General features: G+C 57.9%; 3 protein-coding genes across 3 annotated transcripts; all 3 read right to left on the reverse strand.

The window, feature by feature from the left end:
* Positions 1-13,496: 13,496 nt before the first annotated feature.
* On the reverse strand, positions 13,497-16,015 carry CAMK2N1 (calcium/calmodulin dependent protein kinase II inhibitor 1). Its single transcript, XM_037381960.1, has 2 exons — positions 15,688-16,015; positions 13,497-14,806 (listed from the first exon to the last, which is right to left on the reverse strand). Exons 1-2 carry the CDS (start codon positions 15,845-15,847, stop codon positions 14,736-14,738), a joined length of 231 nt encoding a protein of 76 aa, XP_037237857.1. The 5' UTR covers positions 15,848-16,015; the 3' UTR covers positions 13,497-14,735.
* Positions 16,016-18,695: 2,680 nt separating this feature from the next.
* On the reverse strand, positions 18,696-22,082 carry MUL1 (mitochondrial E3 ubiquitin protein ligase 1). Its single transcript, XM_037381815.1, has 4 exons — positions 21,928-22,082; positions 21,742-21,829; positions 21,348-21,468; positions 18,696-20,050 (listed from the first exon to the last, which is right to left on the reverse strand). The coding sequence occupies exons 1-4, from the start codon at positions 22,045-22,047 to the stop codon at positions 19,321-19,323; spliced, it is 1,059 nt and encodes a 352-aa protein (XP_037237712.1). The 5' UTR covers positions 22,048-22,082; the 3' UTR covers positions 18,696-19,320.
* Positions 22,083-23,365: 1,283 nt separating this feature from the next.
* Positions 23,366-24,761, reverse strand: FAM43B (family with sequence similarity 43 member B). The gene has a single exon (XM_037380937.1). It carries the CDS (start codon positions 24,479-24,481, stop codon positions 23,582-23,584), a length of 900 nt encoding a protein of 299 aa, XP_037236834.1. The 5' UTR covers positions 24,482-24,761; the 3' UTR covers positions 23,366-23,581.
* Positions 24,762-27,099: the final 2,338 nt, after the last annotated feature.

Here is a 27,099-nt window from a genome sequence, read left to right on the forward strand (position 1 = left end):
TAAGGAAATCAACCCCTTGCACATGACACTGGATAGAGATCCCCTGCATCGAAATAATGGGGGAATTTTATTCCCTGCCGAAACGCTGACTCCTTCCTTCTCTGCACGAGCCTCCCATGGGCTGATCTCTTGGCTCTGAACTGCAGGGCCCTGCCTTTGAATCCAACAGCTTGAAGGCTTGCTCTTTTAAAGGTGCCTGACTCCCTAAACCCCCCGAGCTGATGGGCTTGTCCCAGGGCCCCTGCAGCATCTATCCTGAGAGCCGTGGCCAGATCTGCCCTTGCCTCAACCCTCCTGAATGAAGAGAGGGAAAAACCTCCCGAACACCAGGACGACATGGAGCCATCGCTCTCCCCATCTCCGCTTCTTGCATTCATGCTGCTTAAAGCTGAGAGGCGGCCGAACACAAACCGCCTCCCCAGACCCACCACGGGTACCACCACTCCGCGAGAACCCAGTGGAATTGTTGCCTGTGATGGGCAGCTTTACACCACGGTGTAGAGCCATCCCTTTGGCAGCTCCGGCACAGCCCAGCGATATCCCGGTGCTTGCCGGGAGCTTCGTTACCCACCGCAGTTCACAGCAGACCGAGGGCAGCAGGACTGCGGCTTCCAAAAGCTGATGGGAAGAAGAGGAGGAGACACGGAGGAGAAGCTGGGAGAGGACATTTTCCAGCCAAAAGCTCACTTGTCACTAGAATTCATTGGCTTTACTGGGGGAAAGACAGGTTCCAGGTTTTGGGGGGCTTTTTTTTTTTTTTTTAATCTTTAGTTTTCTGCCAGAGAAAGGCCCCGGTTCTGTTTGGGCTTAGTCTGGTTTTGTCTGGGGGCTTAGAAAAATCAAAGGGGTTGCAGCTGAACACAGGCAGAGGGGGTTTGGGCTGCTGCACCCCGAGGGGGATGGGGACGAGGGGGAGTGTGAGTGTAAGAGCTGAAAACTGTCCAGCTGCAGAGCACTGGGAAACTGGGGAAATGTGGGAATATGGGAAAGGGTGTTTCCTCCTTAGGCAAAGCATCTTTTCTTTGAAACCTTCTCGTGGAGGAAAACGTCCCCTCCATTCCCTAGCAAAGTGTCATGAGCAGGAATCTGTTTTGCACGAAATCTTTTGGGTTTTTTTTTTTTCTGAGCAGAGCTGGTGGAGAGCGGGAGTATTTCAACTCACGAGCAAAACCTACCTCTTGTTTTCTGCCTTTCTTCAGCCCCCTGACCACCACAACTCCCTCTGGTCCCCGTGACTTTACCGGAGCGGGGTTTATTCCCAGGCCACGTGCATGTCAGGCCTCCTGGGGTTACCAGTGAGCTGGTTTCTGATCCCGCGGTTCTCCCAAAAGACTCAGCCTGACTCCCGGGAGCTGCCCAGTGCGCTGTTAATCCAGATCTGTTGGCAAAACAAGTGTCCACCCCACTTGAAGGGCTCCTGGAGTCAACTGGTCCCTTGCTCTGCATTTAGGAGTGAGCACGTGGCCTCGGCGCAGCCTCTCCTGCTTCCCCTTGGCTTTCAGGGAAGGAAAAGGGGATGAAATGGGTGAGCCTGTTTCAGAGCCCAACGCCGCTCTCACCGCTGCTCTCACTTCTCCAGCACCAGCCTGTGCCGTGCACACCGCCTGTGCCCAGCTGCCGTGGCTGGCTCAGCATCCAAGGATGCTCTGGGATGGTCAGTGCTGGGACATGGAGGGGGTGAGTCTTCTTAAAGCTGCTGCCTGGGATGCCGGCAGGCGTGGGGACGCCACGCTCTGCCCAGGGAGCTGGGTGCCCTCCTAGTTCTCTCTGCCAACGGGGGAGGCATGGGGCTCGCACTGACCCTGCCTGGTGGCCCCCAGGATGGGCTTTCCTGCAGGATCCAACCGGCGGCAGCTCCACGGATCAAGTGCCTACGGTGGGAATCACACACCGTTGCCTCTGGCGTGGCTGCGATGCCCGTGGAGCCCATCCGAAACCTGTTGCCTTTCGCTCCCTCCCTTGGCATGTAGCAGCCTTGCCATGTTTCAGCGGGTTTCTGTTTGGTGTCTGCGTGTCCAGGGGAGTGACGGGAGGGATGCCAGTCCCGGGGACTGTGAACATCCCTCTGGTCTCTGCTCTTGGTGTCACTTCTCTGGGGTCCCCAGCATGGCGATGCTCGGCGGTTTGCCGGCCGGGTGCCTCGGCACAGTCGTGTTCTCTGTTGCAGAAGTGTTGTTGTCCCAGTAAATCACAGCCTGCTTGACTGCCGGGTGCGAGTCCTTTGTTTCAAGGTGGGTTTGCTGGGGCTGTGCCTGCCCACTTCCCCGGGGGCATCCCAGCTGGCTGAGGCATCCCGTGGCTGGCCAAAACAACGCCCCCCCAAAAAAACATCCTAATTTATTGCATGAGTTAAGGTCTGGATTTCAGAAGGAAGTAGCTTCCTCCAGGTTCTGGAGAGTTATATTTTGCAAACCTCAAATTGCACAGTGCTTTGTAAGCTGATGGATCCGGGGTTTTAAAACCCAGGGGCAGTCTAGTTTAATTCTTCCACGAGAATTAAATTTCAGAGAGAAATCCTGCTACCATCTTAGCTCTAATATCAGGGCTTTCAGCAATTTACCCTGTCACCCAGGCTATTGGAAGGATGCTGAAATCCTTCTGCCTCCATCCTACACCTTCCTTAATTAGTGTTGTTATTACAGGTATTAATAAAGCAGCCGTCATGTTTGCCAACCCAAAGCAGGAGGTAGGAGCTATGTTGTCCCTTATTTTCCTCTTGGCAAGAAAGGACCCACTCTGATGCCCTCCTGCTTTTGGTGACCTATGTAAAAAAAAAATAAAAAATAAAAAAAGATCATTACAAAATAGACAGTTATGGCCCAGTTTGCCCCCTTTGGGCCAGTGCTCTCTGTGCCCGCTGGGGAAGGGTGCTGGGGCAGGGGCTGGTGATTGCTTTCCAGTCCTCTTTCCCTTCCCAAATTCTCTGCCCTGCCCCAGCGAGGTCCGTCTCTGCTGCACCCTTTGCAGAGCCGCGCGGCTGGAAAACGCGGCTTCCCCGTCACCTCGCCCTGGGCTGAGCCGAGGGACCCACCGTGTGCTGGAAAAGTGCCCGGCTGCGCCTGCCCGCTGTGCTGCAGCAGCTTTTCATTTATTAGCTGGCCTTAGGTTGGCTAATTGGGCCACTAATGAGAGCAGAGCTGGCTGCTAGGGGAGGTTGGGAACTGCCATCTCTGGGGACAGAGTGGGTCTCTCCAGGAGAGGGGACAGGTGTTGCTGGCCATGGCACCTCCCAAGGGTCCCCCTCAGCATCCCTCATCACATCCAAGGGGATTTTCACCCCATTAAGTCATTGTCTTAAGGAAGGGCGCTCCGATGCTGTTGCCAGGGTGACCGCAAGTGCCTTATTAAGAGAAATTAGTTTGGAAACAGTTGTCAGCCCTAGCTCTAATAAATAAGTCCCTTTATGCTGGGTAAATAAATATTTGCACGCAGCATCCGTGTGGGGAGGGAGAGGGGCTTTCCAACCCGGGGCAGCGTCACACCGAGATTGACACCAAGGGGCGTTCTGGGGAGAGAACCAGCCAATTTGTGGCATCCTGGTGCAAAATTGCACCCTGGGGCTGCCAGTGCGGGTCCCTGGGGGGTTATGGTGGATGGTGGGACCCCACAGAGATCTCTGCATGTCCCCCCTGCCCCGACATGTGCCACAGTGGAGGCATCTTGGTGCCAAACATCCCTGCCTGCCGAGGCCGCGGCTCTTCTTCCACAGGGGCTCGTTAGCCAGCAGCCGAAGGAGCCCTTCCTTGCTTTGAAGGGTTATGAAACCTGCGGGAGAGGGGGAGGACGGGAGAGCTTAAAAAAGAGCTGTTGTGTGTCCCCCCCCACCGCCCCGCCACCCAGCCATCTCCTGCCGAAAAGGGCTGGCAACCTGCCGGCAGCCATTCAGGCACAGATTGCGCCTCTGCCTCCGTCCGCCCGCCAACCCGCCGCCGACGGGCGATGCTGCGGGGTGAAGGACTTTGCTGGAAAATGAGCTTTGTGACAGCGTTTGCCATGCTTTGTGTGCAACCCCCTCTCCGCTGCCGAGGGGAGTGGGGGGCAGAGGCCATGCTGCAGCTGCAGCCCCCCAGGAGCATCCGCACCGTGGTCCGGAGCCACGTCGGATGCTTTTTGCTCCTGGTCTCTCCAAAAAGATGCAGCAGAGCAACATCTACCCGCGGTGCTGGGGAGGGGGTCAGCAGCCACCCAAACAAGCCCTCACCCCCAAACCCTGGGCCAGGGAGTTGTCTTATATGAACTACAAAATCGTTTTGCTTTGGGGATGTTTTTCCCTTCGATTTTCCCCATCCCAGGGCCCGGGCACATCAGCGGGGGATGCAGCCGGTTGGTGCCGTGGGCTTCATCGCTCCCGAAATAGAGCTCAGGGGCAGCTTTTGGATGTCAGAGGCATCTGAGCGAAGTCATGTGGATGTTATGCAAGACTTGATGATAGGTTGTAAACAGCTATTAAAGTGATTGACAGGCCCAGGACGAAGTTTTGAGGGGGGGGGGGGAAGAAGGGGAAAGATGAGTAATAATGATTAAAATAATTAGCAAATCGAGACGTTCCATAAATTAGGGGGAAGCTTTGTGAGGACGGAGGAAGGTGCAGTGAAGAAATTGCGTTCGAGCGCTCTCCCGAGCAGGGGGGATGGGGGGATGCCGGGGCAGATACTGAGCACATAAAAGTTTGGGAAAGGGCTTTTTTCCAAGCCTCTGGGTGCTGGGAGGGCTTCCAGGAACAGCTAAAAAGCAATTCCAGCTGAAATTTGGCAGATTTGGGGTCACCGAGCACTACTGGTCCCGGCACCCCCAAGACCCAGGGGCTGAGCAGCCTGATGAGAGCAGCTCCAAGTTAATTAGGAGAAACAAGCAGATTACAGGGAAGACAGCTTCTATTTATATATAAATACACCAGTAATCAGCAGCAAAGGGCAAGGGAAATCCAATAGAAATATGTGGCTGCTTAAGAAGCTTTTTGAGCAAAACGTTACACAATCGGTTGCGTTTGCCTGGCTCTATCTCCAAGTCCCAGAAATTAAGGAGAAAAAAAAAAAAAAAAAAAGAACGACCCTGAGCAGAAGGAAGAAGGGATTTCCAGAGGCTTCTGCCCATCGGATAAGGGGAAAGGAGGAGTCCAGGGAGCCCCTAAATGCAGCCCCCACGGCTGCAGCCCAGTGCCCGCCGGCAGCTCGCTTTGCACCCAAAATTGGCCAGCTCCATCCTGCCCAGTGTGCTGCAGGGGTAGCATAGAAATACACAGCTATACCTGCGATGCCGTATATAAAAATACACCTATAGCTCTGGCGTGTTCTCGGGGTGCTCACGCCGATGCGGTGCAGCAGACGGCGGCTGCTGTCAGTGGGTGCTGACACGGCGCAGAAATAGCAGCCGGCCGCCCCGTGCTTTCGCACGCCGCCTTCGCCGCCTCCCGCCGCTCTGCTTCACCCTGGCCCCGCTCCTCTGTGCAGGAAAACAGAGGGGTTGGGGGGGGGTTGGAGGGGGGGTGGGGGGGTCCCACTCATGCACTTTTCTGGGCATCACCTTCATGGTGTTTTTCTCAGTGGCAATCAGCCAGCGCTGCCCCTGGGGCTGGGAGCTCTGTAAGCACCTGGGGTCTGAGCCCTCCTGGGTTGGTTTCCCCCCTGTGCTCACACCCAGGACAGCTGCGCTGAGTTTTTGTGATTTATTTATCCCAAGGGCAAGCCAAAGCCTGGGGCTGAGGGGCTCTTGGAGGAGGGATGTGTGTGTGCCTGTAGGCAGCCTGGCCCCACCAGTGAGCATAATCCCCGTCCCACGGCTCTGCTTTTGGGGTGGTTGCTGTCCCCCTAGTGCCATTGCCCATGAGGAAGGAAGATGGAAATTTGCTCCCTTGCCCTGCCAGGAGCTGGTGTCACTGCCCAAGGGTAAGTGTTTGGTTTGGCTCTGGGGATGCCTACGGCTTTGCAGTGTTGGTTTTGGGGGCTGTGTTGAAATCAGGAGAGCTGAACCCCCTGTGCGATGGCCTTTTCTGGTTTTCTTTCTTTTCTGCCACCTGTGAAGTCGCCTTTGCCAGGGGAAACGTGCCTGGGGCTGGGATGCACACGTGAGCATGAGTCCCGCAAGTGGTGTCCCCTCTGTGCGAAGCCACCTGGGAGGTCCCTTTAATTATTAAAATCCTTACATCTCCTAACACACAGATACTACATTGCAGGTATTCAAAAAGCGAAGCTAGGGGCCTGTGACCTTCCCCTCCTTCTCTGCTCATTAAATTAGGGGCTTTCTTAGCCTTGTTGTTGTCAACCCTTTCTGTGCACAAGGCAGGAAAGCAAGGGATGCGGGTAGCATGGTGAGGCTGCGTGTGTTTGTGGGCTGGGAAGGTGTCGAGGTACAGACATACAGTGAGGCGCAGCCCCTGGGAAGTGCAGTCGCCCAGGATGCGGGCTGCATCCCTGGGAAGGAGTGGGCTGGTTGGGGTTGCAAGGACCTGCAGCCCTCTCTTGCCATGTGTTTGTGCAAGCTGATGAGATGAGCGATGCTGAAGCACCACGATGGGTGGGAGCGGTGTGCTTTGGTGGGAGCAGTGTGCTTTGGTGGGTGAAGAGGGGGAGCCTCCCCCTGCAAAACTCCCGGGGGCTTGGCCAAAGGCATCCCTGGGCTGCTGATGTGATGCTGGGTCAAGGGCAGCGCTTATCACTCCTGGGGCGAGGACTAGGAGCCGAAGGCTGATGCTTGCCTGCATGTGCTGCCCTGTGGAGGCTCCCTGGGAGTGTGGGACACTGCTCCCAGCCTGCCCAAGCCCTTCGCCGTCACACCTCCCTTCCTGCTCTGTTAAAACTCTTTAAAACATGGTCTTTCCCTGGGGATACCTCCAGCCCCAGGGCTGGAAGTGGAGGAAAGTGAGTGTTGGATGTGATAGGGCTGGTTGCCTGCTGCTCACCAGCTTTGGGGTTTTGGGGAGCCTTTCTCCTGGGCTTGAGCTGTAGCGGGTTGAATTCTGCCTTTCTTGGGTCTCTCCAGCAGTGATGGCCAAGGGGTTGGGTGGTCACACTGCTGTGGGCCATGCCACCGCACTTGGGGATGGCTCCGGCTGCATGGTGACAACTCTGCAGGACCCGTGGGACCCCTCTGCGGGACATGGGCTCAGGCCATGGGTCCCGTCCCACAGCACAGCTTCGGGGCTGTGGTCCCTGCTCGCTTTCCTGTCTTCTTGGGGCTGCACACGCTGCTGCAGCTTATATAGGTGCCAGGAGCCTTGCTGCAGCCGGCAGGCATGGTCACAGGGACAGGCGGCTGTGGGGCCCCCGAGCATCCGTGTGCCCGGGAGCATCCCTGTGCCCACCTGGGTTCTCCCTCCTGCCCACGCCTTCCCTGGATGCATTTTTTCCTGGCATTCAGGGCTGTAGGATGAATGCTTTGGGGTCTGGTGGCTGTTTCTCCTGGCTAGAGCAGGGCTCCGGGCTTCCCAGCCAGGCTATGGATTGAAGTGGGAAGGCTGATACAGCTGAAATGGGCTGGTCAGGATCCGTGCTGAACAGCGCTGGTTTGCAGGGGTGATGGGATGGGGGGCAGCTTCTCGACCCCCACAATGGGGCTGGCCTGGGAGGGGGGGGTGTTGGGTCACAGCCCTGACAGCCCAGACCCAGCCTCCCCTCACATCCGCTCCCAGTGCACCCAGATGCAAAGTGTTTATTGACGTTAAACCTGTCGTCCTGCTGTGCTGCGTGTCCTTCTGAGCTCCCTCCTCGCCCCTGCTTCCCTGGCACCCGTGGCCAATTTGGGGCCCGGAGCTGTTGCTATGGAAACCGGTTGAGGATGCTGCCAGGGTCTCATCCTGCTCCCAGCATGGGGCAACTCGCTTTCTGCCTTTCCTTAACCTGTGGGATGGAGATGGGGCACTGACCTGGGATGCAAGGCTGGGGATTGCCCTGACCGGGAAAATCCCTGGAGGTTAAACCCCGTGTGCAGCTCGGCTTTGCCCTGTGCTACATGCCACTCGACCTAGTACACTGCGTTTGTTTGCTGTAAGAGTTTTCCCTGCTGTGTATTTGTCCAGGTCAGGTGAAAATAATCCTGGAGCAGATTTCCGAAGGCACCTCCTCCCAAATAAGCCCTGTCTCCTGCTGTTTTCTGTCCCACTGGGGATGTTATAGGATGCCATGGCTTGGGAAGGGCTGGGACTGGATTGCCCCTAGCTGGGAGCTGAGCCTTGTCCCAGCTCCACCAGCACCCACCTCCCCTCGCAATGTGGGTGCCCCAGGCATGCGGCATCACCCCATCATCTCACCAGTACCCGGCAGGGTCACCGCTCAGTATTGGCTTCCTCTGGCCGTGACCGAGGGGAATCAGTTGGTGCTTCAGGTTTAAAACGATGCTAAGCTGTGGAAATGCTAATTAATTAGAGCTAGTTGGAAAATCCCAAGGGTTTCCTTGCAGTGGCATCAGTGAGAACCTCCTGTGTGTGTGTGTCCCTCTCCAAAAACACACATTTTAAAAAGCCCCTTTAAATACTTTAAGTGTTCCCAGGCCTGGCTTTTGTAAGATGCTGGTGCGTCCAGCCCCATCGCGGTGGCACCCTCAGGGATTTGGGGAGCTCAGGGGGGCTAGCAGGGGCTGCTGCGGGCTGAGCCCTGCCACGTGCCCCTGAATCACAGCGTATTTATTTGTGTTTGTGCAGGTTTGGAGCAAAAATGGGAAATGGGGAGCTCGAGGGGGGTGGTGGAGGGTGGATGGACGGGGGTAAACACAGCCTGCATGGCTGCCCGCGCCCGCCGGGCTGACTCAGAGCTGGATCAGGCCCATCCCCGCGCCCAGCACCGTGACTCACCGCCGGGTATTTTGGTGCGTTACATCATGTGGCCTGCTTGGGGGGGTATTTTGGTGGTCGGTTGTTTTGCTTTGTTTTCTTTTACACCCCACCCCAGGAAGGGGCTGATGCTCCGGGGACCCCGGGAGATGCTCCCAGCAGCCGCTTTGCTCCCTTTTTTCCACATTCGCCCATCAACCCTGACCCCATGGGAAAGGGTGAGCAGGGTCGGAGGATGCCTAAAAGCCACTGGGAGGATGATGGCTGGTAAAGCAAAGGGCTCGCCTGGGTGTCACGCGTGCCTCTGCAAACAATAATATATATTGCTAATGGCAATGCCATAGCGTGGAAGGGAGCCCTAATTCCCCCAGTTTCCTTCGCACCCCCTGCGCTGCATCGCTGGCGGGAGGGTGATTGCTATTGCGGGCACATCCCACCAAAACCCAGGGAGGAACCGTTGTGGAAGATCTCTGGTAGGGAATCTTCTGCCCGGACCCACAAGGCTGGGATCTGGGCAGCCCTGAGAAGGCGGCAGCGATCCTCCCTCGCCTGCCCACTGAGGGTGGGCAAATGCTCCTGGGCTGCACAAATGTGAGGGTGTACGGGCATCCCCACCTCCTGGAAAAAGAAGAATCCCCTCCAAACCTTGATGATTTAACTGGGAAGACATCAGCAGTGTTGCAGAGCTGGTGCTTTGCTCAGGCTTGGCTTTTGTTTGAGCATCTGCTGCTGCATTGAGCTCCATGTGAAACTTTTCTCATTTTTTTTGGTGAGGTGTCTCCCACTTGTTATTGTAATGCAACAGTTTGACACCTTGAGCAATGTATAAATTAAGATGTCTGATGTTTCGCTCAGTCCTCATTAGTGGGAACAGCTGTTTATAATAGCCTGGAAATTTTAACTCCAGGTGAAAAGAAAATAAGGAGCCTGGGGAAGCAGGCAGCTCTGCCTTCGGGCTCCCCGAGGCAGGCAGCAGGAGGGATTGAGGATTTTTTTGCAGGACAGTCATGAAATAGGAAATGCTGCATCCCGGGGGTGGCTGCTTGACCCCTCCACAAAAATTCGTGGTGATCCCAGCTGCTCCGAGCGCTGGCCCAGGAGGGGAGCAACGCTGGGCAGCATTCCCCTGCCCCCTGGATGTGTTTTGTGGTGTGGGACATGCACAAATCCTGCTAGTGCTCACCGCAGGCCTGGGCAGCAGCGTGGCTTGACCAGATTTGGGATTAGAAAAGTGCTTTCCCCAACATCCATGGGGTCCCGGGTGGGGGTGCCCCTGGGGATACCAATGGAGCTGCGGACAAGCTCTCCTCTGCCCTGTTTTTTTCCCCCATCTTGCTGCCGCCATGCATTGTATTTTATTTTTTCCCCCCATTTTAGACTTTTAGGTGCTAATGTTGGTGTCCCAGTGTCCCACAGGAATAAATCCGGTGGGATGACAGAGCCTCAGTGGCCTCTAGTGGCTGTGGGACAAAGAGCCTGGGCATGGGGGACCCGCATCCCCCCCAAATCCCCCAAACAAGCAATGGTTTGGGTCCACACCACGAGGAGCCCTTCTCCCAGGGTGAAACGCAAAGGAAATAAGAAGGGGGGAAAAAAAAAAGGCCCCAAGGGCACATTTGAGGGGGAAGCACCCAGCAGGAGGGTGCTGCACCCGCAGACCCCTTGGCCAGCCCCATTGCCTGGGATGGGCAGAGCCGTTTTGAGGATGGGAGCGGGCAGCCGCTGGGTTCTTCTTCCTGCATTAAAAAGCAGCGTGGAAAAATGGAGGTTTTCTGCAGGAGAAAATTTCTTTCATGTCTTTATCCATTTTCCTAAAGCATATTTTAGGTTGGTAACACCGCAATATAAAACATTAACCCCATGCGGCTGAAAACGGTAGCAGTCTCAAGCGAATGGCTCCAAAGGGGTTTGATACCATTAAAATGACCGGTTTTGTGTCTTCCCCACCAAAGGTCGCTAAAGCCGCCCCTTCCTAAGCAATTGTGATTTTTCAACAAGAACAGAGGGAAAATCTGACCCCCTTTTCTTCGCCGAAACTGCAGCATTTGGGGGTGGGATGGAGCATCCCTGCCCTGGGCGTGCTGCCCTGCAGCCCCTGTCCCACCCCATCCCTCCTCGCTCCTCCTCACAATAAATAAATCACTTGGCAGGGGAGTGCTGGCCTACTTTAACATGCCCTAGTTTTGGTAGAGGGGAAAAAAAAAAAAAAAAGAATATTTATTTTGGGCGGTTGCTACATGGGCATCATTTTAGGGGAAGAGCTTTGGGGCATTCGCCTGCTGCTCTGTGCTCTGCTTTGCCCCAGCTGCAACCCCCCGCCTCGGGTTTTGGGGTGTTTTTCCATGGGTTATTGCAAAGTGCTCTGGTGATGGGGGAGATGAGTGGCAGGGGCGCTGGTGCAGCCCCCCAAATGGGCACCTGCTGCGCTGAGCCCCCCATGGCCAGTGCCATCCCCAGGGGGCTTATGCAATGCAAAGTGCTGACCCCGTGATTATTGCGGGAATTTAAAGGCTGCAGAAAATGAGCAGCTTTAAAGATGAATAAAAATACCCAACGTGGCCCTTGGGCGTAAAGGGCCGCGGCTGGCTTTGCTGGCGGTGCAAGTGTTTTAGCACCTTCCGAAATGGGATGGCAGCGCGTGTTTGGGCGTGGGAGCAGGATTTGGCAAGAGTTCTGGGTGCCAATGGGACCTCTGCTCCTCGCTCATCCCTCCGGCACCCTGCTTCTTCCAAAGGCGCCAAGTTTTCTTTGGTAAATAAACTGCAAATGGCTCCCTTATTTTTATTTTTCCTTCCCCCCCCCCCCCCCCCCCCCCCACTGCCAAAACAAGCAGCCCATATGGGCCAGGGTTGGGTGCGTTTTTTTGCAGTTTCCATGGGGATTTGGTGCTGGGTGCCAGCTCCTCCGGGGAGCTTTTTTCCTCCGGTGCCTGTAATCGGAGTGCAGCAGTGGCACCAGGCTCCCTTCCCAGCCCCGGCATCTCCCGGCCAAGGTCACCGGGGAGACCGTAGGCAGCCGGCCGCCTGCGTTGGGCCATCTGTTAAATAATGTATGCAATAAACTCCTGCCCCATGGCCAGCTTAATCCTTAAATCCTCCTTCAGAATATCATCTTCTGGCGATGTGTGGCTGGGGGATCCCCGGCTCGGCCTCTTGGGCACATCGTTCCCCACCATCCATCCCGCAGCCCTCTCTTCTCGCCCCTCCATCCTGCATCCTCCCTGTAAGCGAGCTCGCCGGAGCGCCGGGCTCTCCTGCTCCATTATTGATGTGCCGTGCATGAAAGATGCATATAAAAGAGTGGTTTATAATTTAGCAGAATCTCCTCTTCTTTCAGCTTCCCTTCCCCCTCGGGCTTCAGGCTTTCTCGGTTCATCCCCAGCTCCTCTCAGGCATTGGGGTGTGTTTGGGGGGCTCCCAGGGAAGTGCATGGACCCCACCCCCGGAGCACCCAGACTGGTTACCCGGCTTTCGGGGAGGTTTGCGTGCTCAGCTTTGGTTTTAATGCATGGGAGAAAGTGGCCAATTGGGTCTGGCAGACCCATAGATCAGGTTTTCATGCAAAACAGGGGTTTTTTGGTAAACCTAATTAACCCAGTGTCCACAGCTGCATGCAGCCCGTGGTTATGTGTCTTGTGAGCCACCCAGCGCTGCCTCCTCCACAGATGCAGGATGCTCTGCCCTGCCGGCAGCTGCATCTGCTCTCCCCAAAGCCCTGGGCTCATGCTCAGATGCTGTTTGGGGCAAAACCCATTAGATTGGAGGAAAAAACCAAACCCTCCCATGGGCCCACCTCCTACTTTGCAGGTGCATCCAGTCCCCTGGAATAGAAAATCCTGGGGCCAAAGGGTTGACAGTGTCCGCTGGGTCCAACCTGTGAGGCTGCAACCTCGGAGCTGGACCCGTTGGGGGAAAAAATGGAAAGAATGGGTTTTTTCAAGGGAGCACTTTAGGGAATGTCCCTTATTCCATCCTGGACCCGTGAGAGCTTGCCTGCTTCTGAAAGGGAGAAACGAATAGCAGAGGTGCCAGGGAGAGGAGCGCTGCGCTGCGCACCCTGAACGGGGGGTGCCCAGGCAGCACAGAACTCTATCCCACTCCAGGCTCCCCCCTGAGCCCCCCCCCCCCCCCCCCCATCTCTGTACAGAGCGGTGGCACGCCACTTTTATTGCGATAGATGCTTTTCTTGGCAGTAAAAACCCGTCCCCCGCTTCCCCTGGTGTGATTATCTTTATTCCCTCTGGCACGAAGGTTTGCCGGCGCCCTTGGTGGCGCAGGCAGGAGCGGTATCGGCTCGCACCACCGCCCCACTCCTGGGCAGTGAGGAACACCAGCGTGCGCAGGGAATCCGCCGGGATCTGGGTGTCGGGGGGGAAGGGATCCCCGTTTCCCACAGGCTTTCCCAGCGCTGAAGGGGACAAATGCCTTTTTGGGTCCCTGTCCCCAGCAGCCGCTTCTGGGACTTGCATTGAATTTTTCCGTTAAATCTGCACCCTAGAGGCATTCTCCAGTTAAAAAAAAACAATCCCATAAATAAGTATTAATTATAAGTAATTACTCAGGGTGCAGCACGACCCTGGTAGCAAGGGGTCTATGCTGGAGAGCAGCCACATTTTCCTTAATTATTTTGGGCATTATTTAGGCGGATGGGGAAGGATGCTCACGGCGCTGGGCCCTGGCAGCACGCGGGAAAGCACGGCAGATCCGCATTGATTTATAATTTTTTTTTTCCATTTTGTTTCATTTTCCTTTTTATTTGGACATTGCAGAAATAGCCCTGTGTAGTGGATAAAAGTGCAACATACACAATATTTAAGAAAAGGAGGAAAGAAAACCTGCCTTGAGGTCTGTCAGTCAGAGTTGCAAACAGAAACAAGAAACCAAGCCCTCACGCAAGAGGCGCTTTTTTTTTTATGCACGTCATGCAAAATAGTTAAAAAGAAAGATTAGAAAAGAGAAGTCAAAGAAAACCCCACGAGAGATCGACAGAGCCCTGGAAAGAGCAGAAAGCCCCGAGTGCTGCTTGACTTGGGGAAGGAATCGCTGCCCTCTGGCATCTCCAAGTGTTTGGCACCCTTGTGATTACATTAGAATTTTTTTTATATATATATTTTTAATACAGTCTATTAAAGAGAAGAAACTGCCACAATATAAGAAAGAAAGGAGAAAAAAAAAAACAAGATCACCCACACTACAGACTGCATGGTAGTTAGAAAAGCCGAGCGCTCCCCCCCGCCCCCCCACACATATAAAATCTGTCCCTTTGCTCACAGCAACTGAAAAGTACAAGCTTTAAAAAATAAACCAGCAATTCTTCCTCTAGGCCCTTCCTTTATAAAAGTTTTGGTTTTCCCCTCGAGAACCTTAAAACGTGACTAAAATGAAATATATATTTTTTTATATCATTTTCCAACATCCAAAGACATCAACATAAAAAAAATCATAAGGAAGGGGATAGCATGGTACATCCAAGTGCACGGATTCATTTTTGCAAGATTAAATAATGTAAACAAGGTGCCCGCTGGGAACAACCCTGGCTGGGGGGGACCCTGGGGCCGACCCCCCCGGTCTTTCGCTGCCCCCTTTCCTCTTACCCCCCGATCGCGTGGCGCGAGGTTTGTCCCCCGGGAAAAGCCATCACGAGTCATCCGGAGCCACGGTGCGATGCCTCCGTTCATCCCTCGCGGCGGTGGGCTGGGGTGGGGGGGTTTGGAGCGGGTGATTATTTTTCCCATTTTTTAAAAAATTTATTTAGTAGTAGTATTATTTTTTTAAATTTGTCGCTGGGCTTTGCCTCACTCACTGCCCTCCCCTCCACGCGTCGCCTGGACGTGCTGCTGGGCAGTGGGGGTTGCAGGCTGGCGAGGACGGCTCTCCGGGCGTGCTGCGGTGTCGGGGGGGTGGTGGTGGTGGTTATTGTGCCATTGTAAACCGGCCCCCCCGGGCTTCAGCCGAGCGTCCCGGGGGTGGCTTTAAACACCGGGAGGGGCCTTTTCTGAGAGATTTTGCAGCACATCATCAATTCTATCATCTTCAATAACCACTAGAAAGCAGAAAAAACCATAATGGTGATGAATACTCCGACGCCGTGCTCTCCTCGCCCAAGGTCACCCCAGGGTGGTGGGCACCCTGGGGTGGGTTTGGTGAGGGTCCCGCATCCCTGGTGTGGCCGGCAGCAAAGTCAGCGTGGTGTCCAATGCCCAACACCCCGTGGGGTACCTGGTGCCCCAGCCCTGGGGAGGGCATCTACGCCCTGGCAAAGGACCTGGGGCATGGTGCCTTGTCCCCAGGGAAGGTCCCTTCACCTCTGCCCGCCGGGGATGCTCCCCAGGGTGTGATGCCCTGTCCCTGGGGAAGGTCCCTACTGCCCTATGCCCCGGCAAAGTGCCCAGGGCACAATGGGGACAGTCTTTGCTACCCAGTGCCCCAGGGAAGGACCCTGCATCCCACAGGGTACCCGGGCCACCGTGCCCTGCCCCTGGGCATGCTCCCCAGTGTCCTGCATCCCCAGGACACGATGCCTTACATCCCACAGGATACTGGCTGCACCATGCCCTCTCCCTGGGGATGCTCTCTGGCATCCTGCATCCCCAGGACGCGATGCCCAACATCCCGCAGGGTATCCGAGGCACCGTGCCCTCGCTGGGGATGCTCCCCAGTGTCCTGCATCCCCACGACACGACACCCGACGTCCCGCAGGGTACCCGGGGCACCGTGCCGTGTCCCTGAGGATGCTCCCTGGCGCCCTGCATCTCCGGGACGTGATGGCCGGCACCCCGCGGGGTACCGCCGCCCCAAGCCCTGTCCCCGGGGGTGCCCCGCATCCCGGGAGGGCACGCGGTGCCCCATCCCCGGGGAAGGTCCCCGGGACGCGACGCCGGGCACCCCCTCCCCATCCCGGGGCCGCCCCCCGCCGGTACCCACCTCTCTTGCTGCGGCCGATCTGCCCCAGCTTGGGCGGCCGCTTCCCCTGCCCGCCGGCCAGGAGCCCGTCGGGGCCGCGCAGGCGGACGGGGAAGGGCAGCTGCCCCACGGCCGCGTCCCCCGCCAGCTGCCCCTCGCCGTAGGGCGGCCCCTCCGACATGGGGGCGGCGGGGGGGGGCCCGCCGCCGCCGCCGCCCCCCGACAGCCTCCCGGGGCGCGGGGCCCGCGGGCCCGGGGCAGCGGCGGAGCGGGGCGCGGGGCGGCCGCCCCGTCACATCCCGGCCCGGCCCGGCGCTGCTGGCGGCTCCGCGGCTGCGGCGGCGGCTCCGGCGGCGGCGGCGATAGAGGAGCGGGGGGCGGGGCCGGGCGGGACGGGGCGGGCGCGGCACCGCCCCCGGTGGGCTGCCCCGGTAGGCTGCCCCCCAGCCCCGGGGATCCCCTGGGCTGCACCCCCGGCGGGCGCCGGCGGCGCGGAGCTGCCCCACAGCATCCCTGGGGACTCCGGAGCTACCGAACAGGCATCCCTGAGCAGCCCGGAGTTGCCCCACAGCCACATCTGGGGAGTCCAGGCTGCCCCTCAGCATCCCCGGGAAGCCCAGGCTGCCCCTCAGCATCCCCGGGGAGCCCAGGTTGCCCCACAGCCGCATCTGGGGACCCTGGAGCTGCCCCACAGCATCCCCAGGGAGCCCAGGTTGCCCCACAGCCACATCTGGGGAGCCTGGAGCTGCCCCACAGCATCCCCAGGGAGCCCAGGTTGTCCCACAGCCACATCTGGGCAGCCCAGGTTACCCCACAGCATCCCTGGGGAGCCCAGGTTGCCCCACAGCCACATCTGGGCAGCCCAGGTTACCCCACAGCATCCCTGGGGAGCCTAGGTTGCCCCACAGCCACGTTTGGGGAGCCTGGAGCTGCCCCACAGCATCCCCAGGGAGCCCAGCACCTCTCCCTGGGGAGCGTGGGCTCAGCCTCACATTTGCCCAGCAGAACTGAGCCGTTGCAGGGCCCCCGGCACTCGGTGGGGGACTGCAAATTGGGGAGCCAGTCTGGGTGCCCTTTGGCTGTGCGTCCTTGCAGGGGGTCCCCGCACGAGCCTTTCCCAGGGCACCACACATCACTGTGAGCTTCCCATGGGCTTTTTCCTGTGATGTTGCAGCAGCCCTGTGGGTCACTGGGGCAAACCAGCCCAGCCCAGGGGCCATGGGAAGCCTGTGGCTACCATTCTGGCGAAGGCCACGGCTACGCTGTGGGGTTCAGGCACCCATGGTGGACCCCCTGCAAAGCAGAGTAGGGGGGGAACAGTGGGGACAGCAGCAAAAAAAGCGGTTTTGTGCAAGGCTGGGTTGCAACATCTCTGCTGGCGGATTTCTCCGGAAGCCTGGCTCGTTTCGGGGCTGAGCGGGACAGTGGCACGGGGATGACGGGGCGCCCTGTGACACTGGGACTGGGGCGTGCTGCCCCACGGCTGCTCCCATCCCCAAACCCCTCATGTGCAGAAAGCTTCAGCTCCTGGCACGGTGCGAGCCCCTCTCCCGCGCCCCCGCACACCCCCGAGCTGTCAGCTCCTTACATAAGGTTGCGTCTACGCCCGAGATATCACGGGGGAAAGCTTGAAAACAGGAGGCAAAAGGTAACGGGGGAAGCACAGCCCCCCCAAAAGTGTATTTTTAGGCTTCGCGTGGTGGCTCCATTCCCCGGGCACAATGCCGAGGCTCCAGGCCGCATCCTGCACCGGTCTGCCTGCAGGCGGTGACCTCCCCACTGTTCCCTTCGAGGAGACGAGGCTTTTTGGTTTTGGGGTGGTGGGTCCCCAGGAAACTGCAGCTGGCGAGGGAAAGGAAGAGCACACGGGGTGATGGGCAGTAACAGCTGAAAACAGAAGCCTCTAAATAGGATTTTTCAGCAGAAAACTCCTTTTGAGAAAAGGAGTTGGGGGTCTCAGCTGGTCCAGATCTTAAAGCCACGGTCTTGGGGAGACAGCGGCGTGTGGTGCATGATTTGGCAGAGCCGATTCCTCAGGAAAAGTCTTGGGGGGTTCTTGTTTTGGGGTGTTTTTTTCCCCACGATGCACTTTGAGCCGCTGATAAAAGGCAATTTCATTTTCTGGCAGCAGCAGCAGGGCAACAAGGGCAACACAGGGCGATAACGGCGGGGAGAGCAGGGGCACCTCTGCCAGCGAGCTGGATTCTGGCTTTTCCTGCCGGGATTCTGGCTTTTCCCACCGGCAGGCAGCACGCAGGCAGCCACCGCCATCTACAGCCGGTGGGCGGGCTGGATGCGGCCCTTCCCGGCGCTGGGGCTGCCCAGGGCCTCGGCCCGGCGGGGAAATCCAGCCGGTGGCTTCGTGCCACGCAACCAAAGTGGCCTTCGGACACTGCCCGGCCAGGCTCGTTAATGTTTAATGAGGCAACGACCCATTTCTTTGTGAAATTCACCATTTTTCCTGGTAGTTGATTGAAAATTGTTTCTTTTTCGGGACCCGTCCGGGTGATGTGAGCAGCTCTGCCTGCATGCAGGTGTTGGGCAGCCCGCAGGGTCTTCCCCCAAATCCCAGGGGCTCCTTTACTGCTGGGATTTTGGCTGTTCCTGCTCCAGGCTCCCAATACAGCAGCTCCCCTGCCCCATTCCTGGGCCTCTTTAATTAAAACCTCCGTGCCCTCCACAGCAAATGTTAATTGAAGCCTCACTTTGGGTTTGTTAACCCTCTCGGTGCAGTTCCCGCCTGCGATTTATGGCAAAATGGGGGAGTCAGGGAAGGGAATTTTCCTTTTCTGTGTGAAAGTTTGGGGGGTTGGTACCAGCTGGGTGACAGTGAGGGGACAGTGGTGTCTGGCATGACCAGTGTCGGATTCGGCATGGGGGGCCGGATCCCACCCCCCTTAACCACAACCTCAGGGCAATTTACATTCCGCAGGTGTTTATCAGCGCAGGGTGTACGCCCCCGGGAGCGCAGGGGGGCAGCGGATGCCGTCACCCCCATCAGGCTCACTTAACGATCTGAGACAAACACGCTTTTCGTCCTATTTTATTACTTTACATCTCATTTTCTATCCCAGCTCAAGCCGAGTGCAGAAATCAGCCACAGTGTTTTCACCTCCTCAGTCTCGTGTCCTGGCGTGATACAGTCACAAATCCATTTCGTGGATGATCACAGAATTACTTGCGTACACACAAGCCCCCGCACAAGCGCTCTGAGAGCCGATTCTGCTCCATCGTGCCCCAGTGTGGCAGCATCACCCGAATTCTGCAGCCTCTGAGAAGCCGTAATGCATTTTTTTTTTTCCCCCCCCACAATGTTTTTTGAAGCCGGGTACGGGATCGCAGGCTCAGTCAGCTGTGATGCAAACCCCGAGAGTCCAACTCTTAACCAAAGAGCTTGAAACTGCACCTCCCGGCTAAGCACCGTGCCCCTTGTGAGGGCTCGTCTCCCCCTGAAAACCTGCGGAGCGCGATGTGAGCCCACATCGGCTGGACCATTGCCTTTTAAGACCCGGCTTTGCACCCCAGTCCAAGTACCCCACTCACTCAAGCTCCCTCCCCTTCCCCAAAATCAACCACCCAAGCTGTGAGGTAAGAAACCCCCTTCACAAAAGGCAGCTTTAAAGCCAAAAGCTCCCCCTCCCCGGCCACAGAAATTTAACTGTTGTATAAGGGAACCACCCTGGTGATGGCCTGCCTGCAGATCGGGCACTTTTTGGGCTCAGGGAGAGCCCAGTAGCACTCGTTGCATGAGCAAACATGCCCACACTCCAGGAAGACGCAGGCTTTGGTGTTGCTCAGGCAGATGATGCAGGCGTTTTTGAGCGTCTCTCCGCCCTCCGCGTTCATTTCACGCATCAGGCGCTCCTGGGCCTGCCGGAATTCATCCTGCATTTGCTTGAGGTGCTGCCTCTCTCGGTGATGCTGGTATTGCTTCCGTAGGATGAAAAAGAGGACAGCACAGGTGGCAAAGCCAAAAACAACGGTCAGGATTTTCCAAAACCGCACGTTTGATTCTTGTTTCTGCAGCAAGGAGTCAAAATCCATGGCGCTCAGGTAGTAGGGCATGCCCTGCTTTGGGGGCTGCAGCTTGATCGTGGCGTTATCCAGAACCAGCTCTCCCACCCCCGTCAGTGCCGTGCCCACCTTCAGCATCTGCTCCGTCTCCTGAATGCCCTTGGGGCGCTCTCCGCTGATGTAGTGGCCGATGACATCAGTGAAGGACTGGACAGAGGGATGAAATTTCTCATACACGGTCTCCAGGCTGAGCTCAGCAGCGTCCAGTGGCTTCATCACCCTGACTGTGACACTGGCGCCTTCCTCCTGAGGGACCAGGTCGAAGGGGGCCGTGTTGGTTCTCTGGTGGATGATCTTCTCATAGTCATTCCTGGGGAAGGAGGAGGGGATAAAGCAAATGTGAGTGTTAGCGCTTCCCCCGAGGCTGGCAGGGAAACGCTGCGCAGGCTGACCTGCTGATGTTGGGGACTGCCAGATGTCACCTGCCCTCAGCAAAGATTATTTGGATGGGACTCCCTGAGGAATGGCGCCTTTTCCCTCATGGTGCCATCCAGGTGTGCACAAAGCCCTTCACCCTTGCCTCAACGCTTCCACAGTCCCTGTGGAAGTAGTGTGGGCTTCCACCATCACCAGGAGAGCACTTTGGCCCACTTAATTCCCCCTCATCTCTCCGTGGCATTCCCAGTTGCCAGAAATCACCCTGTGAGAAGAAGCACTGCCTGTCACACATGTGAATTTGATAAGCGTTATCCTGTAGAAAAATAGCTGCAGAAGCGTGGCCATAGAATCCCTAAAAATCTGCACAATCCAGGCCTGGCATTAGAATAGGCCTGTAATTAGAATTGTGCTGAAGTTAACAGGAAAGTAGCCTTGAGCTGCTCCTGAATCCTGAGACCAAGTAACTTTGTTGTGCTAACAGGCCCTGGAGGTAACAAGCTACAGCTGTTGGGAAAGCAGGTGCAAGGCCAAGAGAGAGAGGGAGCGGAATGGGAGTAAAGGGAGTAGCAAACCGCAAGGCTGAAACATAGTAACGCAAATAGCTGCATGGATAGAATGCTTATTTTAGTCATGATAATTAGGGTTGTGAGCACAGCCCGCGCTTAGAGGCTATAACCAATCATATTTTTGCTTTGGGAATATGTATGTGTATCGAGTCTATAGTTAGAATCTAATAAAGGGGAGCAAGATGCATAACTCATATTGAGTAATTTCTTGACTCTGGCGGACCCCTCTCCCAACATTATCCGATTAGCTCAAAGAGCATCATCGTGCTCTTGTTTTGGCAGCTCTCATGGGCCAGGCAGCTCTTGGGACCACCCTCAGGTCCCCTGGCTGCAGGTATTGCCCAAATCCGACTGAATTTCTGTTTTGAAGGTGTTGTTTTGTTTGGGAAGTACTGATAACAATAACATGGGGCTGCTGATAAATGCTCTGCCCATGCTGGGTTACTCTACGTGCTCGTCTCCTACAGCCCCGGAACAAACTCTGAAAGGTTACGGCCTGAAAACAGCCAAATGTGCCCCATGATGGCAGCCATAACTGTGGCGTCCAGGTCTGAGGCACCTTGATCACTCCGGCCATGTCTGAAGTCATTTCAGCGTGTCACATGCTCTGAGGGTGCCTCAGCCGGTCAGAAAGCTGAACGGTTGTGGGTGGCAGGCACGTACCAGAGGTGGGTTGTTCGGTTCCACACCATCTTGTGCTCCTGCAGCGTCAGCCTCTGAATGACGCCCTTGCAGTTCTCCACAAACTGGCTGCTCAGGGTCTCCTTAACGGACCGCACCACACCTGAAAGACAAACCCAAAGTGTATGCGAGGTGCTTGGTAATCATCTGCTCCATTTTTTATTGCATAAGGCGAATATGGGCGGTATCTGAACAAGATGCGGGGGCAGAAGGGCCGAGAGCCCGTGTTTTGTGCTGTCAGGACAGCTAGCAGCTGCACCGCAGTAGGGAGACGAGCTGAGGGCGCAGAACCGAGGGGCTGGGGGTGGAACCCACCCGGCGAGGGGCAGCCGGGGTGAGGCCGTGCCTCCGCCACCCGCCTCGGGCCCTGCCCTACCTTCGATGACCGCGTAGGGGACGCAGCGCCCCGGCGCCTCCAGCAGCACCGCCCGCAGGTCCGCGTCCAGCCGGACCCTCCTGGCGCCCTGCGGGGGAGGAAACGGAGGCCGCGGCTCAGCTGGCGGGACCAGGCCGAGGCCCGGGGCCGGGCCCCTGCGCGCCCCCCGGGGCCCCCCGCACGCACCTCGAGGCCGCGGGCGACGCGGGCCTTCTGCCGGTACACGGAGTAGAGCAGCGCGGTGAGGGCGGTGCTGGCGGCCAGCAGCACGGCCTGCGCGGCCGAGGGCCGCCCGCCGCCCTCCATCGCCGCCGCCGTCGCGCCGTTACCGCGGCAACCGCCCGCCGCCACCGGCGCGGAGTGATGACGTTACCCGCGACGCTCTGGCGGGCGGCTCCGCAACAATAGAGACTCGGTCCGCCAGGGCGGCCGCTGCGGGACGGGCCCCCCCCCCGGGCCTGGCTGGGGGGTGCGGGGGAGCCCAAATCGCCGGCCCACGGGGTCTGGGAGCGGGGAGGGAAGCCAGGCCCTGCCCCCACAGGGCCTTAGCGGGGGTAAATCCCAGCCCCGGGGCCTTGGGGGGGCAGGACAGACATCTCCCCACCACCCCCCCCCCGGGGTCGTGGAAGGGGGACTCGGCTCCAGCCCCCCAGGGCCCTGGGAGGGGGGGATTAGCCCAAATCCCAGCCTCCCCTCAGGGTCTTGGTGGTGGCGCCCCAAGCCTAACACCCCCAGGGCCCTGGGGGGAGCATCCCCAGTGCCCCCCCGCCCCCCCCCCCCGGCCTTTGGCGGGTGGCTGCCCAAATCCGAGCCTCCTGCAAAGCTCCGGGGGTGTCAGGCCAGAGCCTGCACACCCGTCCCCCGGGCTGGAGGAAGGGTGTCTGCCCAAACCCCAGCCCTATGGCACCTTGGGGGGGGTGGGGTGTCTTTACACCCCCTCACTGGGGTGTGGGGCAGCAGCACCCCACGGCCCCGAAGGGCCCCCCTGCTGCAAAGACACAGCTCAGCACAGGGGCTGTGGGGACGCAGCCCCCAGCCCCATTTTGTAGGGTCCTTCTCCCACGCCCCATGCAGGGCCGTGGCCAGGCAGGCAGGTCCCAGCCAGCCCCATGCTGGGGTCAGGGGGACACAAGACCCTGCTCCCCCCACCTATCCCCTTGCCATTGCTAATTCTGGGAAAGCAGCAAAAGGGGAGGAAAAAAATTACTGATTTTTTGGTAAAATGCTGATCTTCAGGGCCTCGATGCTGCTTTTGGGGTGGGCGGAGGGGGCTGCAGGCAAGTCCCGTGCTCCATGGGGGTCCGAGGGGCCGAACCCCCACGGCAGCCTCCCTGGCACAGGTGGCCTTATGCCACCACCACCACCACCACCCCTCCCCAGCTCTATATTTAAAAAACCAAGTTGCCATGGCTACGCAGAGCAGCTTTCGTCAGCCCTTGGTGCCGCAGGGAGGGTGCAGAAAACGCTGGGGACCCCGCAGCCCCCCCTCTCCTCAGCTTCCCTTTGGAGGGGTAAATTCGGTATGAATCCCCCCAACCTGCCTCCGTGCTGGGCTTAACTCTTCCTCTTCCGTTTGCCAGGGCTCTGTCTGGGTGAGACACAGGCGCCGTTACACCGCAGAAAACACACTTTATTATGGCCGCCACGGGGGAGGCATGAGAGCAGGTTTGTGTGCAGTGGCCGGGGGGGGTCCCCGGGGTGCAAACCCACCCCCCCAGGGGTCTTCCTTGCAAGCGAGGCCACCGTCTTGTCCAGATTCATCCCCGAGGAGGGTCCGACTTCAGCTCAGGGCGTAAGGAGGGCACCTCACCCCTGGAATGGAGTGACCCACCACTGCAGCTCAGCACACCGGGGGCCGGGGGCCACGCAGGCTGCACCCTCGCATCTCCCTGGCCAGCCGCAGCACGGCAGCACGCTCGCCAGGACCACTGTCCCCTCGGGGTGCCCCGGTGCTGAAGGCCTCCTCCTCCTCCTCCTCCAGGATGGAGCTGAGGCGAGGGGCACAGCGGGCCCTCTCGGCAGGCGGGCGGTAGGGACACTTGGCGTTGAGCAGCCTGCGGAGGGGCACCAAGGGGACAATGGCATCGCCCAGGAGCTGCTGCTGGACATGGCGGAAATCGTTCTGCCTCTTGAGCCGCTTGAACTCGTTGAAGGCGGAGGCGGAGGTCTGGTAGAGGAGCAGGGCCATGGCACGTGCCTTGTCGGCTTTGGAGACCAAGACAGCGTGGCAGCGCAGCACCACCGCCTTGTTCTTCACCTGGTGCCGGTAAACCCAGGCGAAGACCTTGGGGTGCCGGCGGTCGGCGGCACAGTAGGTGATGCGGTGCAGGAGGTACGCATGGCCGGGCCGGCGGGCTCCCTTCTCGCATGGGGTCATCCGGATGCCTTGGGGTCCCAACGTCAGCTTCATCTTGGCCCCTCCGGCTCCCGAGTCGCTCTTTGCCCAGATCTTGCCCACCGCCTCCTCCGTGCAGCCCTCGCCCTTGGCGTGCAGGGTGACGGCGTTGCCCAGGTACCGCACCGTGTACGTCGGGTCCTCCTTGTTCAGCTCCACTTTCTGGCGTTTGCCGCGGAAGACGCTGCCCAGGCGCTCGAGCGGGCAGTCGGGCAGCAGGTCCGGGCAGGAGCGCAGGAAGCCGGCCAGCAGCGCGGCGTAGCTCAGCCCCGGCCCCAGGCTCTTGCCTTTGCACTTACGTTCATTTTCCACCAGCACGAACTTGCTCCGGCGCCAGGGCAGCATCTCCGCTCTGCACAGGGGTCACCCCGCACGCCTCCGCTAATCCTCACCCTGCCGCCACGGCCCCCACCGCCCCACTTGCAAGGACCCCCCCCCCTGCCCTGGACCCCAAAGCTGGCTGGGGGGTGTCCCCACACCCCCCCACCTGGGGGGGAAGCCCCTACCCCGGCACGGTGGGATGCTCCGATGCTGTTCTGCCCACGGAGGATGCGGAGCCGCTTGGCCGAGGAGCTGCCGTGCTCCGGCTGTCGCCTGCGCTGGCTGCGGGGACGCAGCTCTCCGTGGGCTGCTCCACCTCCCCGCAACGCCGCGTCGCCCCGCCACGTCGCCCCGCCACGAGCTCGCGGGGGGCAGGCGTCCCCCGCCGCCGTGCACGCCACCGGCCGCGCGCTCGCTTCGTGCTCGGCCAAGGCAATAAAGATGCTGGGAAAATAAAAGACATCCCCCCCAGCCCCTGCCCTCCCCTGTGGCAGCCAGACCCCCAGCGCCAAAGCCCACCTGCATGCGGGGGATTAGAGCAGGATCCAGGGGGGTGATTTGGGGGGGTGGGGGGGGGGTGTCAGACATCAGCTCCTGGCCCTGGCACAAGCAAAGAGGGTTTTTTTCCCCAAACCTGAGCATTGCACGAGGGGGTGCACTGGGGTTTGCGGATCCTGTGGGTTTCCTGGTTTTTTTTGCTCCAGAACCCCCGTTTCCCCGCATCGTTCCCAAGCCGGCCAGGCTGCCTTGCTGCTTCTCTTGGACTGAGCTTTTGGCTTTTAACCTGTTGCTTTTAACTCCAGCTGAGGCCCCAGGATGGCTTTTCTCTGGGGAAAATTAAATGTTTCCCCACAGCACAGCTGGGGAGGGACTTTTGGGGAGCACTGTGGGGCGCCTGTGAGATTTCAGCCCCGCAGTGGAGTCTGAGGATGGTCAGGATTCAGCTCCTTTGGCTCAACCCCCCTTTTTTTTTTTACCATCTGGGGCTTCTTGCAGATGCGGCGGGCAGACCCCTGGGCTCAGAAGTCCACAAAGATGCTCTGGCTTACTTGGAATTGAAAAATAGGGAGGAGAAAGGGGTAAAATAATGGTGCATACCCCCAGTTTTAGTCCATTTCAGGGGGAAAACCCAAGTGGGGTGTTGCAGGGAGCAGGAAGCCATTTCCCAGCAGCTTCCCAGCTTGTCTACGGCTTGAGCAAAGCAACTGCAACCTTAAAATAGCTGCTTCGCAGGCAGGCAGCACCAGCCCCACTCCTCCCGCTGCCGCGGCCTCAGCAGCCTCGTAAGCTTCTGCAGCCAAAATAATACAAAAATGCATGAGTTTGTGTGGGGTTTGGCCTTTCTGCAGCAGCTTGGGGTGTGTGGCTTGCTCCCGGTGCGTGGCTGATTTCAGAGGGGTGGCAATTAGTGAATTAGTGCAAATGAGTAAGGTTTCTACCCGCACCAGCCTCTCTCTTATTTCTGCTCCTGCCTTCATCGACAGAGGTAAGGACTCCTTACTTAATTGCTCGGCATTCGTATTGACAGTGCAGGTTTAAATCCTCCCTGAAAGCTCATTTATTTATAGATCCCACATTATTTAGGGCGGGGGTCCCCCTGCTCTGGTCTACTCCTGCAGTGCCTCCCACCAGCTGCTTTGGGGCTGGTTTTCCTTTTCTCTCCCAGGTTTTGGGGGCATCACGCTGCGTAATGGGGTGAGGGCCACAGAAGTGTCTGCGGCTCATTCTAGATGGGAAAACAACCAGGATTTGTATTTTGAGAGCTGAAAAAAGGGCTCTGAGCTGATTCAGGGCTGCCCATCCCTCCTCTTGCAGCTGCCTATTGCCTTGAGTGGCTGCCCTTGCAAATAGCTAACTGTCATCATTAGGTTCTAGGGTGAACAAGCACCTGCACAGTGCAAGGAAGGTGGGTCGCCTGGTTATTCCCTGGGACAATATTGATCTCAGCATCCCAGCTTTGATTTCTCGGGGTGCCTGCGGTCCTCTCGCTGCCCTGCGCTCTGTTCTCAGCTCCTGGCGCTTACATCGTATCAGAGGCTGCTGCCAATCCGGGCGCCACATCCCAGCCTGTCGTGGCTTGTCAGCAGTGACCCAGCAGCAAAATTTGCTGGCAAAACCAGTGAGTAAGGTCAAAATCTTTTCCAGATCCAGCAAACTGTACAAAAATCCCAGTGATAAATCGATGGGGGGCGTCCCACCCATCCTTGCAGCCAGAAAATGAGGCAATAAGCTCCTCCAGCTCAGGGGAAAAAAGAGGTATCTTTAATTAAACAGCAATTTGCTGATCAGCCCAGCATCCCAGGAGCCCTTTACCCCAAACGGGCTGATTCCCATGGAAACACCATGGAACTGAATTTGGGCTTGAGCAGCATGAGGGCATCCTGAAACAGGCTTTTATCACCTCTGTCTTCAGCCAGCTTTCCCTGCTGCTTGGCAGTTAAAAGACCTGGGGAAATGTGGTGCACATATATATTATTTTTTTCTGTTTTCGAATTAATTTATTTCTTTTGATCTCACTGATCAGAGGCTGTTGTTCCTCCCCGCCTCAGTAGTGCTTCCGTGACATTTTCCTGTGGAGCCACGCAACCAGTTTTCAACTGGGAAGGAAAAAAACCACTGAGGCAGCAGCGGAAAAATGCTGG

This window comes from Falco rusticolus, chromosome 3 (genome assembly GCF_015220075.1).
Source record: "Falco rusticolus isolate bFalRus1 chromosome 3, bFalRus1.pri, whole genome shotgun sequence".
In the NCBI taxonomy this organism is placed as follows: domain Eukaryota; kingdom Metazoa; phylum Chordata; class Aves; order Falconiformes; family Falconidae; genus Falco; species Falco rusticolus.